The 12,623-nt window shown below is 38.8% G+C and overlaps 1 protein-coding gene across 1 annotated transcript in view; it reads left to right on the plus strand.

Annotated features, from left to right (window-relative positions):
• The first annotated feature begins 1,534 nt into the window (after positions 1–1,534).
• The window catches only part of NAPB (NSF attachment protein beta), an 87,886-nt gene continuing 76,797 nt past the window's right edge, over positions 1,535–12,623 (plus strand). The window contains exon 1 of the mRNA XM_053712185.1: positions 1,535–1,741. Within this exon, the coding sequence (XP_053568160.1) occupies positions 1,644–1,741 (98 nt within the window). The 5' untranslated portion in view covers positions 1,535–1,643. The remainder of the gene's footprint in view (positions 1,742–12,623) is intronic.

Consider the following 12,623-nt stretch of genomic DNA (forward strand, 5'->3'; position numbering starts at 1 on the left):
GTAGCGTTAGATACACATGTGAGTCTTGCGACTAGCACTGCTAATTGGATCAGTGGTGTTTTACGCTCAGGACCAATTGTGCACTGCAGGTCTGAGGCAGTACTTCTACTGTGTGTTTAACCCCTTGGGGGGCGATAGACACACTAGTGCAGTGTTGATAGTCTTAAAATGACATGATCTAATCAGCATTTCTAAGTGCTGATTTTGCAAGAAAACAAGAAAGTTTTTTTTAACACAATCTGTTTCTTTTGATGTTTACTACCATATTTCTTTTTTTTTACTAAAGGGGCACTGTTTCATATCTCATTAGCCATTTTAGATTTAAAATATTAGTAGAAAAAATGAGTTCCAATATTGCATAATATATCTTAAAGGGATAGAAAGAACAAAAATAAAATATGCATGGGTGCATTTCAATTGGAAATATAAGCATGATTGCAATATTCTTCAATTAGCAAAAATGCTTCTAGTACATGTTATTACTGGTTTTCTGAAACATATGCACATATCCTTTGATGGCATGTGCACCAGTATACAAACACTATGCCTGCTGAGAGAGGTGGCAGTGGTGTGTATTGCTTCTGAAGACATCATCATTTCTGTAATACAAGTCACTGCTGACTCTCTGAGATGGTGTGGTGTTTGAATACTGGTGCACAAACCTTTATGGGATATGTGAGTATGCTGCAAAAAAACACAGTTATAGGTTTTTACTAGAAGCATTTTTGCTATTGGAAGTATATTGCAAAAATTCTTCTATTTTAAATTGAAATTCATCCATGCACCTTTCATTTTTGAACTTTGTATCCCCTTTAGTGGTTCAAATCAAACTTGCACCCTGAATTATAATGCCTCCTGCCCTGTGGTATAATTTTCTTGGGAGTCTGTTCCCTCATTGTAAATATGCCCCTTATATGGTGTATTTTATTATTCAAGCACCCAGATGATTGGTCTTTATGAAAGACAGCATCATAACTGCTACAGCGCCTCCGGACATTTTTTCCATTGTTTCCAACTATGAGTAATGTTTACCTGTTAGAAACAGATCTGAAATCATATTGTATTTCTGGGTATTATATTCCTACTGATATCTGCATATATTTAAAACAAAAACAAAAAACTATATTCTCTTATTTTCAAGTGCTGTATACATAAAAATATACATACATATTAGCAGTTGTAAAAAAAAACATACAACTCTCTTGTTCTACAGGTTAGGTATTTATATATGTTTGTGTATAGATTCCATATCAGTTCATTTTTCTTACATAATTCTTATTTGAATTATTTATACAGCAACTTTTATGAACTATAGAATATACATAGTTATCGATTTAGTGTTATCAATTTATATAAATATAGATTTTTGCTTTAATTCAAGAAAAAAAATACATGTTATCTGCTTTGAACTATTAAATCTCTTGAGGATCTCTGCTGAGCAGCAACTGTACTAATCCACCTTATGTCAGTGTAGCGGGGGAGCCAGTGACAGAGGAAGAGGCAGGGTTAGAAGCTGGTGCAGGAGACAGAAGGATTCAGTATCTGTCGCTACACCCGGTGCTGTTCTTCATCAAGTGGTGCTGAACTGGAGGTCGCTAGCAGCGCAGCATAGCAGGAAGGAGCTGCCTAAATCCAGAGCAGCCATGGACAACGCCGGCAAGGAGCGTGAGGCAATGCAGCTAATGGCAGATGCCGAGAAGAGGGTGAAGTCCTCGCAGTCCTTCCTTAGGGGTCTCTTTGGGTGAGGACAATACTGGATGGGGAGGGCAGAGGGTGAGCCTGGGGGAAGGGGTGGTTTTTTATAACCTGGGCCCTGACCTCTCACTGACTTGCAATGTGTTGGAAACATTTTATTATTTGTTAAAAAATGTTTTAATTAAAATTGTTAACTGAAAAGAAAAATGAGATCGCGTATAATATGAGCTGCAAGGAGAGGCCTAATGTAAACAATGACTATAGTACGTTGTTATGGATATTAGCATATATTGTTTAGTTTTTTTTTTTTTAGGAGATTATGGCTTGTTTTACTCAGGCCTTAATGTGGAAATCAAATCAAAAGAAACATGTTCCTTTACTTCCCTAGTAATTACTGCAATTATTTTTTTACAATGCCCACACACAAGCAGCAATTTATGCAAACAATTTTAACAAAAAAAAAAACAAACAAAAAAACACTCAGTTTTGCCATGCAGTTTATGTTTTGGATTGGTTAAGACATAATATAATAAATGTGCATTCTTTTAATTTTGTATACCTTTTTTTTTTATCTAGTGTCATCCTTAGAAGCAGGATACACATTTTGAAATCAAATCAGAGAACAGAAGAACCACTATAAAGTGGTCATTTAAACTCTGCTTTTAAAGGACAGTCAACACCAGTTTTGCATAACCAACACAGTTATAATACATGTTTTACCTCTGTAATTACCTTGTATCTAAGCTTCTGCAAACTGCCCCCTTATTTCAGTTCTTTTGACAGACTTGAATTTTAGCCGATCAGTGCTTACTCTTAAGTCACTTCACGTGCATGAGCTCAATGTTATCTATATGAAACACATGAACTAATGCCCTCTAGTAGTCAAAATGCATTCAGATTAGGGGCAGTCTTCAAGGTCTAATAAATTAGCATATGTACCTCCTAGTTTTAGCTTTCAACTAAGAATACCAAGGGAACAAAGCAAAATTGGTGATAAAAGTAAATTGGGAAGTTGTTTAAAATTACATACCCTATTTAAATCATGAAAGTTTTTTTTGGACTTCACTGTCCCTTTAAAGAAAACCAGTGAGAATTAAATAGATTAGAATGGATTTGTGTTTTTTTTTCATGCTATCTTCTCTTTGATATGAAGGATATTTTACATTAATGCTTACAATATAAGGTTTGTATTTACCTTCATGTATTATCAATACTGACCTCATTGTGCTGTACATTAATATTAAAGGGACAAAATAAATCAATTAAAAAGCTGTATTTCCTTTTAGTTACTATGAGTTCTTCAAAATAGTTAAATAAATACACCCCGTTCTACTCCAAATAAGGATACAGCCAGAGTTTGGAGCACACACATATATGCCTGTTCCCGATTGGCTGATCAGCTGTATTCTCCTCGAGTGCTAAAGGAGCACAAATTTGACTATGTATTTAACTCTTTTTGCAGAGTTTAAGTACATTTTAAAAGAAAGCAAAGTATTAAAAATTTAAATTCCCTGAAGAGAAAGAGCATTTAATTTTTACTAAAATATTGTTTCTCAAACGCGATCCTCAAGTACCCTCAACAGGCCAGGTTTTCATTACAGCTGAACCAGTGCACAGGTGAAATAACCAGCTGAAGGGTAAGAGCAGTTTAGTAACCATGGTGTTACTTTACCTGTGTACTGGTTTCAGCTATAATGAAAACCTTCCCTGTTGGGGGGTACTTGAGGACCGCGGTTGAGAAACACTGCTCTAGAACAGTGTTTCTCAACCATGGTCCTCAAGTACCCCCTACAGTTCAGGTTTTCATTATAGGTGAACTAAAGCAAAGGTGAAATAATCAGCTGATGGGCGAGCACAAGTTAGTTACCATGGTTACTGATCAGCTAATTATTTCACCTGTGCTCTAGTTCAGCTATAATGAAAACATGGCCTGTTGGGAGGTACTTGAGGACAGCGGTTGAGAAACACTGCTCTAGAATATCCCGTTTCACATTTAAGAAAATACAGAAGTTGTCCAATGCATGAGTAACATTGACCAGACTGGATTATTAGTGACATTTCAAGATCTTATAAATGATTACATATTCTTTCAAAACTAATTTATTGTAGAGTATTCTGGTTTGGATGGTGATGGAGTATTCATTGCTCTACATCTTAGAAGATTGAGTTTATGGACAATTACATCAAAAGGTGCAATACGTTAGATGTATCTTTAAAAGAACTAGAAAATCCGAGAGATTAAACTAAAAAAATGAATTTCAAAAACTTTTGCAATTTGCTTCATCCAAATCTTTCAGAATGCATATTCAGGGGAATTAATTTCCCTGAATATTCATTGGCTGCACCATTCTGTATTCATTTCAAATGAATACTGAATATTTGTGCAACATTTACATTAATTTTCGTTAAATAAATGTTTCTTTAAAGAAAAAGTTCTCCTGTAGCATTATACTTACCTCTAGTGTGCTGGGCAGCTGCACTAACCTTCTTCTCAGAGCCCTGTGCCTCGCTAATAGGAGGCTTAGAGCGGCAGATTCCAGTGCCTGCATTAAAGCAGTGTTTCTCAATCGCGGTCCTCAAGTACCCCCAACAGGCCATTCAATAGCTGAACCAGTGCATAGGTGAAATAATCAGCTGATGGGTGGGAGTAGGTTAGTAACCATGGTTACTGATCAGCTGATTACTTCACCTGTGCACTGGTTCAGCTATAATGAAAACCAGGCCTGTTGGGGGTACTTGAGGACTGTGGTTGAGAAACACTGAATTAAAGAACCTTCTCCAAAACTGACGGCTCTGGGATCCTCAGCGCTAAGCCTCTTATTAGTGCTGCCAGGGACTCTGAGAAGATGGATCGGGGCTAGCACAGCTCTCCAGCATTCTAAAGGTAATTATTTAACCCATGAAAGGTCATTTAAAGAAATAGAATGAACACTGATAAATTTCATAATTTTTTTTTCATTTTCTTTCAGTTTTGTTGGTGCAGTCTTTCAGCTACTTTTTAAAACGAAACAAATATCCATATTTTGTTATTAATTTGATTTCGTAACTAAACAAATGCTCATCTCTAGTGTGTAGTTACCATGCTGTTGTAGTCGCCTAGCAGTTTAATGTTCCTTTAAAGGGACATTAAACCAAAAAAAATGTATTTCATTATTCAGATAGAGAATAAAAAGCTTGCAATTTACTTCTATTATCAAATTATTTTTTTCTCATGTTATTCTTTGTTGAAGGGATACCTAGATAGGTAGAGTGCACATGCCTGAAGCACTACATGACAGGAAATAATGCTGCCACCTAGTGCTATTTCTAATGTATAAAATTATTGCAAAACTGCTACCATAAACTGCTGCAGACACATTCACACTCCTAAGCATACTTTACTGCTTTTCAACAAAAGATAACAAGAAAATGAAGAACATTTGATAACAGAAGTAAATTGGAAAGTTGTTTTTTAAATTGTATGTTCTATCTGAATCATAAAAGAAAAAAATGGGTTTATGTCCCTTTAAGAATATTTGGTTATTTATTGTTTTTTATTTTGGGGTTAGATGTTGGGAGACAAGTTAGGTGTTTACTGGGTGTAAAACATGGGGTGTTTATGGTTATTGGGAACATATTAACATGTACCGGGTAACACCTAGTAATGGGGCAAGATCTTTAATATGGCTAATTACTGTTTTGTTGTTGAATACAGCAGACAATAGGATTCATTTTGTTGGTGGAGGTCATAGTTTATTATCATTGCAGTTGCAGGGTCAAGTCAGTGCAAATGATCATTTCTTTTTGATCTATTACATTTAATTTTGTCTGCCTAAAGCTGTTTTTTTTTTTGTTACAAAAAATGTCTGCAGAAATAATACAGGGCTGCTACATATAAAAGAGACAGTCATAATATATTGTTGCAATTATGTTATGTCCGCTCCCATAGCTAATAGCTGTTGTCATTACTTGTGAGTTCCCACAGTACCTAAGCTACTCATGTGATATGTTTCTGAGGGGATTACTGTGAATGTGCAGAGATTCTTATCAATATGCTGTACAGCATACAGGGAGTTCAGAATTATTAGGCAAGTTGTATTTTTGAGGATTCATTTTATTATTGAACAACAACCATGTTCTCAATGAACCCAAAAAACTCATTAATATCAAAGCTGAATAGTTTTGGAAGTAGTTTTTAGTTATAGCTATTTTAGGGGGATATCTGTGTGTGCAGGTGACTATTACTGTGCATAATTATTAGGCAACTTAACAAAAAACAAATATATACCCATTTCAATTATTTATTTTTTACCAGTGAAACCAATATAACATCTCAACATTCACAAATATACATTTCTGACATTCAAAAACAAAACAAAAACAAATCAGTGACCAATATAGCCACCTTTCTTTGCAAGGACACTCCAAAGCCTGCCATCCATGGATTCTGTCAGTGTTTTGATCTGTTCACCATCAACATTGCGTGCAGCAGCAACCACAGCCTCCCAGACACTGTTCAGAGAGGTGTACTGTTTTCCCTCCTTGTAAATCTCACATTTGATGATGGACCACAGGTTCTCAATGGGGTTCAGATCAGGTGAACAAGGAGGCCATGTCATTAGATTTTCTTCTTTTATACCCTTTCTTGCCAGCCACGCTGTGGAGTACTTGGACGCGAGTGATGGAGTATTGTCCTGCATGAAAATCATGTTTTTCTTGAAGGATGCAGACTTCTTCCTGTACTACTGCTTGAAGAAGGTGTCTTCCAGAAACTGACAGTAGGACTGGGAGTTGAGCTTGACTCCATCCTCAACCCGAAAAGGCCCCACAAGCTCATCTTTGATGATACCAGCCCAAACCAGTACTCCACCTCCACCTTGCTGGCATCTGAGTCGGACTGGAGCTCTCTGCCCTTTACCAATCCAGCCACGGGCCCATCCATCTGGCCCATCAAGACTCACTCTCATTTCATCAGTCCATAAAACCTTAGAAAAATCAGTCTTGAGATATTTCTTGGCCCAGTCTTGACGTTTCAGCTTGTGTGTCTTGTTCAGTGGTGGTCGTCTTTCAGCCTTTCTTACCTTGGCCATGTCTCTGAGTATTGCACACCTAGTGCTTTTGGGCACTCCAGTGATGTTGCAGCTCTGAAATATGGCCAAACTGGTGGCAAGTGGCATCTTGGCAGCTGCACGCTTGACTTTTCTCAGTTCATGGGCAGTTATTTTGCGCCTTGGTTTTTCCACACGCTTCTTGCGACCCTGTTGACTATTTTGAATGAAACGCTTGATTGTTCAATGATCACGCTTCAGAAGCTTTGCAATTTTAAGAGTGCTGCATCCCTCTATAAGATATCTCACTATTTTTGACTTTTCTGAGCCTGTCAAGTCCTTCTTTTGACCCATTTTGCCAAAGGAAAGGAAGTTGCCTAATAATTATGCACACCAGATATAGGGTGTTGATGTCATTAGACCACACCCCTTCTCATTACAGAGATGCACATCACCTAATATGCTTAATTGGTAGTAGGCTTTCGAGCCTATACAGCTTGGAGCAAGACAACATGCATAAAGAGGATGATGTGGTCAAAATACTCATTTGCCTAATAATTCTGCACTCCCTGTAGGACAACCAACCACTGGCTGCAGACTTTATTGGTCACAGATTTTAAGGTGAATGTCCCTGCTTTTTGAGCTTCAATATACAAATGACTATAAAACAAATGACTAGTTTTATAGATTATTTTCTCCTCTAACTGTTTTGTGATGTGGAATGAAATATATAAGTGACAGTGTGTATAAAAAATAAATAATTAGGAGATGTGTTTTGGCCACAATGAAGGGAAGCGCTAGGAACATTTTTGAGACAATATATTGAGGATCCTTTGCCTGTAAAATAAGGAGTTAATATTTGTAACTAAATTTGTGAGGTTGCACAATGTCATGAATTGGATCTGCTCATTGCCGTGTCGCCGCGGCTCACAGATCCCCTCTGTATCACGTCACGTTGCCTAGCAACGTGACGCGGTATCTGGCTCTCCTCCTGACGTCAGAGTCTCCCTGCCTTCAAATCTCGGCGGGAGATCTGAATTGGCGCCCGTTTGTTTTCTCTGTTCTATCTCCCGGACCGGACCTGTGTGAGTAATTCTTTTTGTCTCCCTTGCCTGAATCCTTGCCTGAATACTCTCTGCCAGTTTGCCTAACCTGCTAATAAGGATTTTATGTTTGTTTACTAACCTGCATACAAGGACATTTGCTTTATCTAACCTGCTTAAAGGAACATTTGCTTTATTCAAACCTGATAAAAGGAATCTCTGTTTGTTTGCTAACCTGCTTAAAGGGACATTTACTTTATCCAAACCTGCAAAAAGGAACCTCAGTTTGTTTACTAAACCTGCTTAAAGGGACATTTGCTTTATCCAAACCTGCTAAAAGGAATCTTTGTTTATTTACTAACCTGCTTAAAGGGACATTTGCTTTATCCAAACCTGCTAAAAGGAATCTTTGTTTATTTACTAACCTGCTTAAAGGGACATTTACTTTATCCAAACCTGCAAAAAGGAACCTCAGTTTGTTTACTAAACCTGCTTAAAGGGACATTTGCTTTATCCAAACCTGCTAAAAGGAATCTTTGTTTATTTACTAACCTGCTTAAAGGGACATTTACTTTATCCAAACCTGCTAAAAGGAATCTCAGTTTGTTTACTAAACCTGCTTAAAGGGACACTTGCTTATCCAAACCTGCTAAAAGGAATCCTTGTTTATTTACTAACCTGCTTAAAGGGACATTTGCTTTATTACTTGCTAAAGGAATTTCACTTAGTTTATTTATCTTCTTAAAAGGACATTTGCTTTCTTCAATCCTGAGTGGGTCACGTCCAGGATATTTCTCAGTGTGCTAGCGTGTGTTTTTTACTTTTCACGCTAGCAGTTGGGTTGAATCCTGAGCTGGTCCTTTACGGCTGACATTACAAACGGGCCATAAAAATGGACCCCACTGAATTATCCATGGCCGTGACCCACCAGGGACAGTTATTGGGATCTCATGCTACCCACTTACAATCCTTGGACGCAAAGTTGGATCAGATAACTATTTTACTTCAGAATATGGCTGCTCCTATACCTCCTAATCCTATTCCTTTGGATCCCTCTCCCCCTACGAATCCTACCAATCAGACACAAGCTCAGCTCAGTCCCAGGATACCTCTTCCGGACAAATATGATGGGAATCCTGAGGATTGTAGGGGTTTTTTGAATCAGTGTCGCCTTCATTTTCGGAATAGTCCAGTTCTCTTTGCAACTCCCTCCTCTAGAATCACTTTCCTTATATCCTTAATGAAAGGTAGAGCCTTAGCCTGGGTATCACCTTTGCTTGAAAAGAATGATCCAATACTCCAGGATGTGGATACATTTCTCTCTGTCTTTTCAAATGTCTTCGATAAGCCAGGGAGGTCTGCCGCGGCTGAAGCTTCTCTTCTAGACTTACGACAAGGTGGTCAACCTGTATCTCAATATGCCATTGAATTTCGCACTCTAGCTTCTGAGACTACCTGGAATCAGGGAGCTCTTAGAGCAGCTTTTCGCAAAGGACTCTCTGAACGTCTCAAAGATGAGTTGGTCTATCGTGAAATCCCAGAATCTCTAGAGGCTCTGATAAATCTTTGTATTTGTCTCGATTCCAGATACCGCGAACGCCAACAAGAAAGAGAGAGAAATCAGAAAGCTTCTAATCGTCCTTTTCGTCTGGTACCTCGTATCTCTAACCCTTTAACTCCCGCTTCTCCACCTTCCGATCAGACTGAACCAATGGAAATTGGCACCATTAGATTAACTGAAACTGAACGTCTGAGGAGACGATCTCTTGGACTGTGTTTATACTGTGGCCTTAAAGGACATTTATTAAAAGATTGTCCTACCAGACCGGTAAAAGCCAGGGCTTAACTTCTGTCCAGGGAACTAAGTTAAGCCAAATAGGATCTCATTCCCTCAATAATAAACTTTTTGTTCCGGTTACTCTTCAAATTGGAGGAGACAGGATTCATACTCAAGCTCTTATTGACTCTGGTGCTGGAGGAGTCTTCATCGATTCCACATTTGTAACTACTCACTCTATTCCATTAAGCAAAAAGGAATATTCTATTCCAGTCTCCACTGTTAGTGGAGATCCTTTGGGTCCCGGACTTATCCAGTTTGCTACTAGACCCATTCTCTTTTCTGTTGGAATTCTTCATTCAGAGACAATATGTTTTGATGTAATCTCGACTCCTCAATTTCCCATAATATTGGGTCTTCCCTGGCTCCAGTTACATAATCCTGTATTCTCCTGGACTCAAGGCGAACTCATTTCCTGGGGATATACTTGTCAAAATAGGTGTCTTCAGATTCCCACGAAAGTGCCTCTCACCATTGCTCTCACTATTGACACCTCTGGGTCGTTACCCACACCTTATCAAGATTACGTTGATGTTTTTTCCAAGAAAGAAGCAGAACGTCTTCCCCCACATCGTACTTTTGATTGCCCCATTGATCTACTTCCTGGGGCAACCTACCCTCGTGGCAAGACGTATCCGCTCTCAAGGCCAGAGAATGTTGCCTTAGAGGAATATATCCAAGATAGTTTGGCTAGAGGTTTTATTCGACCTTCCTCTTCTCCTCTTGGGGCTGGTTTCTTTTTTGTGGGAAAGAAGGATGGAGGACTGCGACCTTGTATTGATTATCGGGGTTTGAATCAAATCACAGTCAAGAATAGTTACCCTCTGCCTCTTATTCCTGAACTGTTCACTTATCTTCAAGGAGCTACAATATTTACCAAACTAGACCTTCGTGGTGCTTATAACCTTATTCGCATGCGCAAAGGAGACGAATGGAAGACAGCCTTTAACACTCGATTTGGGCATTATGAATATCTGGTTATGCCTTTTGGGCTGTGTAATGCCCCTGCTGTTTTTCAACACTTCGTCAATGAGATCTTTCGGGATTTTTTGAACTCCTTTGTCATTATCTACCTTGACGATATTTTAATTTTTTCTCACAATTATCAAGATCATGTACACCATGTCAGGAAGGTTTTGCAACGGTTACGAGACAATCATCTATTCGCCAAATTGGAGAAATGTTCATTTCATCAAGAATCCATACCCTTCTTGGGTTATGTAATATCTGAATCTGGATTTGAAATGGATCCGAATAAACTTTCTTCCATTTTGGATTGGCCTAGACCTGATTCTCTTAAGGCTCTACAACGGTTTCTTGGCTTCGCCAATTATTACAGGAAATTTATCAAAGGATTTGCTACTATTACTTCTCCTCTCACGTCACTCACTAGAAAGGGGCAAGATTGTAAAGAGTGGTCCCCAGAGGCTATTAAGGCCTTTGAGTCTCTCAAAAAGGCCTTTTCTTCTGCACCCATACTCCGTCACCCAAATCCGGATTTTCAATTTATCCTAGAAGTGGATGCTTCTTCTGTTGCTGCTGGGGCTGTTCTTTCCCAACGAATACCTGACACGGGTAAGATTCATCCTGTAGGTTTCTTTTCCAAGAAATTTACTTCTTCTGAATTAAATTATGACGTTGGCAATAAGGAATTATTAGCCATCAAGATGGCTCTGGACGAATGGAGGCATTGGTTGGAGGGTACTACCTTTCCATTTTCCATACTCACGGATCATAAAAATCTTCTTTATCTCCAAACTGCCAAACGATTGAATTCCAGACAAGCTCGTTGGTCTTTATTCTTTTCACGTTTTAATTACAATCTTTCCTATATACCTGGTTCTAAGAATATAAAAGCGGATGCCTTATCCAGGCAGTTTCAATCTACCTCTACTCCAGAATCTGGTACCATACTTCATCCACAAGAAGTCATAGCTCAATTATCAACCTCTTGTTTACAGGAGTTACAGTCTGCTCAAAAGGATCTTCCTTCTTCCTTTAAATCTCCTGACGGTTTATTATTTGTTCCTGAACGTCTCCGTCCTAAGATTCTCCATTGGGCTCATGATAGTCCTCTCTCTGGACATCCTGGCGTCAGTAACACGACTCGGAATCTTAAACAGTATGTCTGGTGGCCTACTCTCTCTCAAGATGTTAAAGATTATGTCTCAGTTTGCACTCAATGTGCTACAAATAAAGCTCCTCGTCAACTCCCTTCTGGTTTACTTCAACCTTTACCCATTCCTCACCAGCCTTGGACCCATCTATCTATGGATTTTATTACAGACCTTCCTCTTTCTGCCGGAAACAACACTATTTTAGTGGTGGTTGACAGGTTTACGAAGTCTGCCCATTTCATTCCTTTGCCTGGTCTTCCATCTGCCAAGGGACTTTCTGAGCTTTTCCTTTTGCATATCGTGAGATTACATGGTTTTCCTTTGGACATCGTCTCCGATAGAGGGGTACAATTTGTTTCTCGGTTCTGGAAATGGCTCTGCAAACATTTTGGCACTACAATCTCTTTATCAACCTCTCATCATCCACAGTCTAATGGTCAAACCGAGAGAGTAAACCAATGTCTGGAGACTTACCTTAGACATTATGTGGACCATCATCATTCTAATTGGACTCGTTATCTTCCTTTAGCGGAGTTGGCCCATAATGCTCGTTACAATTCATCTCTTCAGTCTTCTCCCTTTTTTGCAGCTTATGGATTTCAACCCAGAACATTTCCTCTGTATACTTCCTCTTCTGAAAATCCTGCTTCTGATCAAACTGCTCGGAGATTAACTCGACATTGGCGTAAAATACGTGATCTTCTTTCCAAAGCTTCTAAAAGATACAAGTTTTTTGCTGATCGCAGACGGAAGAAGGCTCCTAATTTTCGTCCTGGAGACAAGGTGTGGATTTCTACTCGTCACCTTCATCTCAAACAACCTTCTATCAAATTGGGGCCTCGATATGTGGGTCCTTTCCGAATACTGGGTCAAGTTTGTTCTACTGCATATCGAGTTGCTCTTC

Source organism: Bombina bombina, chromosome 4 (assembly GCF_027579735.1).
Source record: "Bombina bombina isolate aBomBom1 chromosome 4, aBomBom1.pri, whole genome shotgun sequence".
In the NCBI taxonomy this organism is placed as follows: domain Eukaryota; kingdom Metazoa; phylum Chordata; class Amphibia; order Anura; family Bombinatoridae; genus Bombina; species Bombina bombina.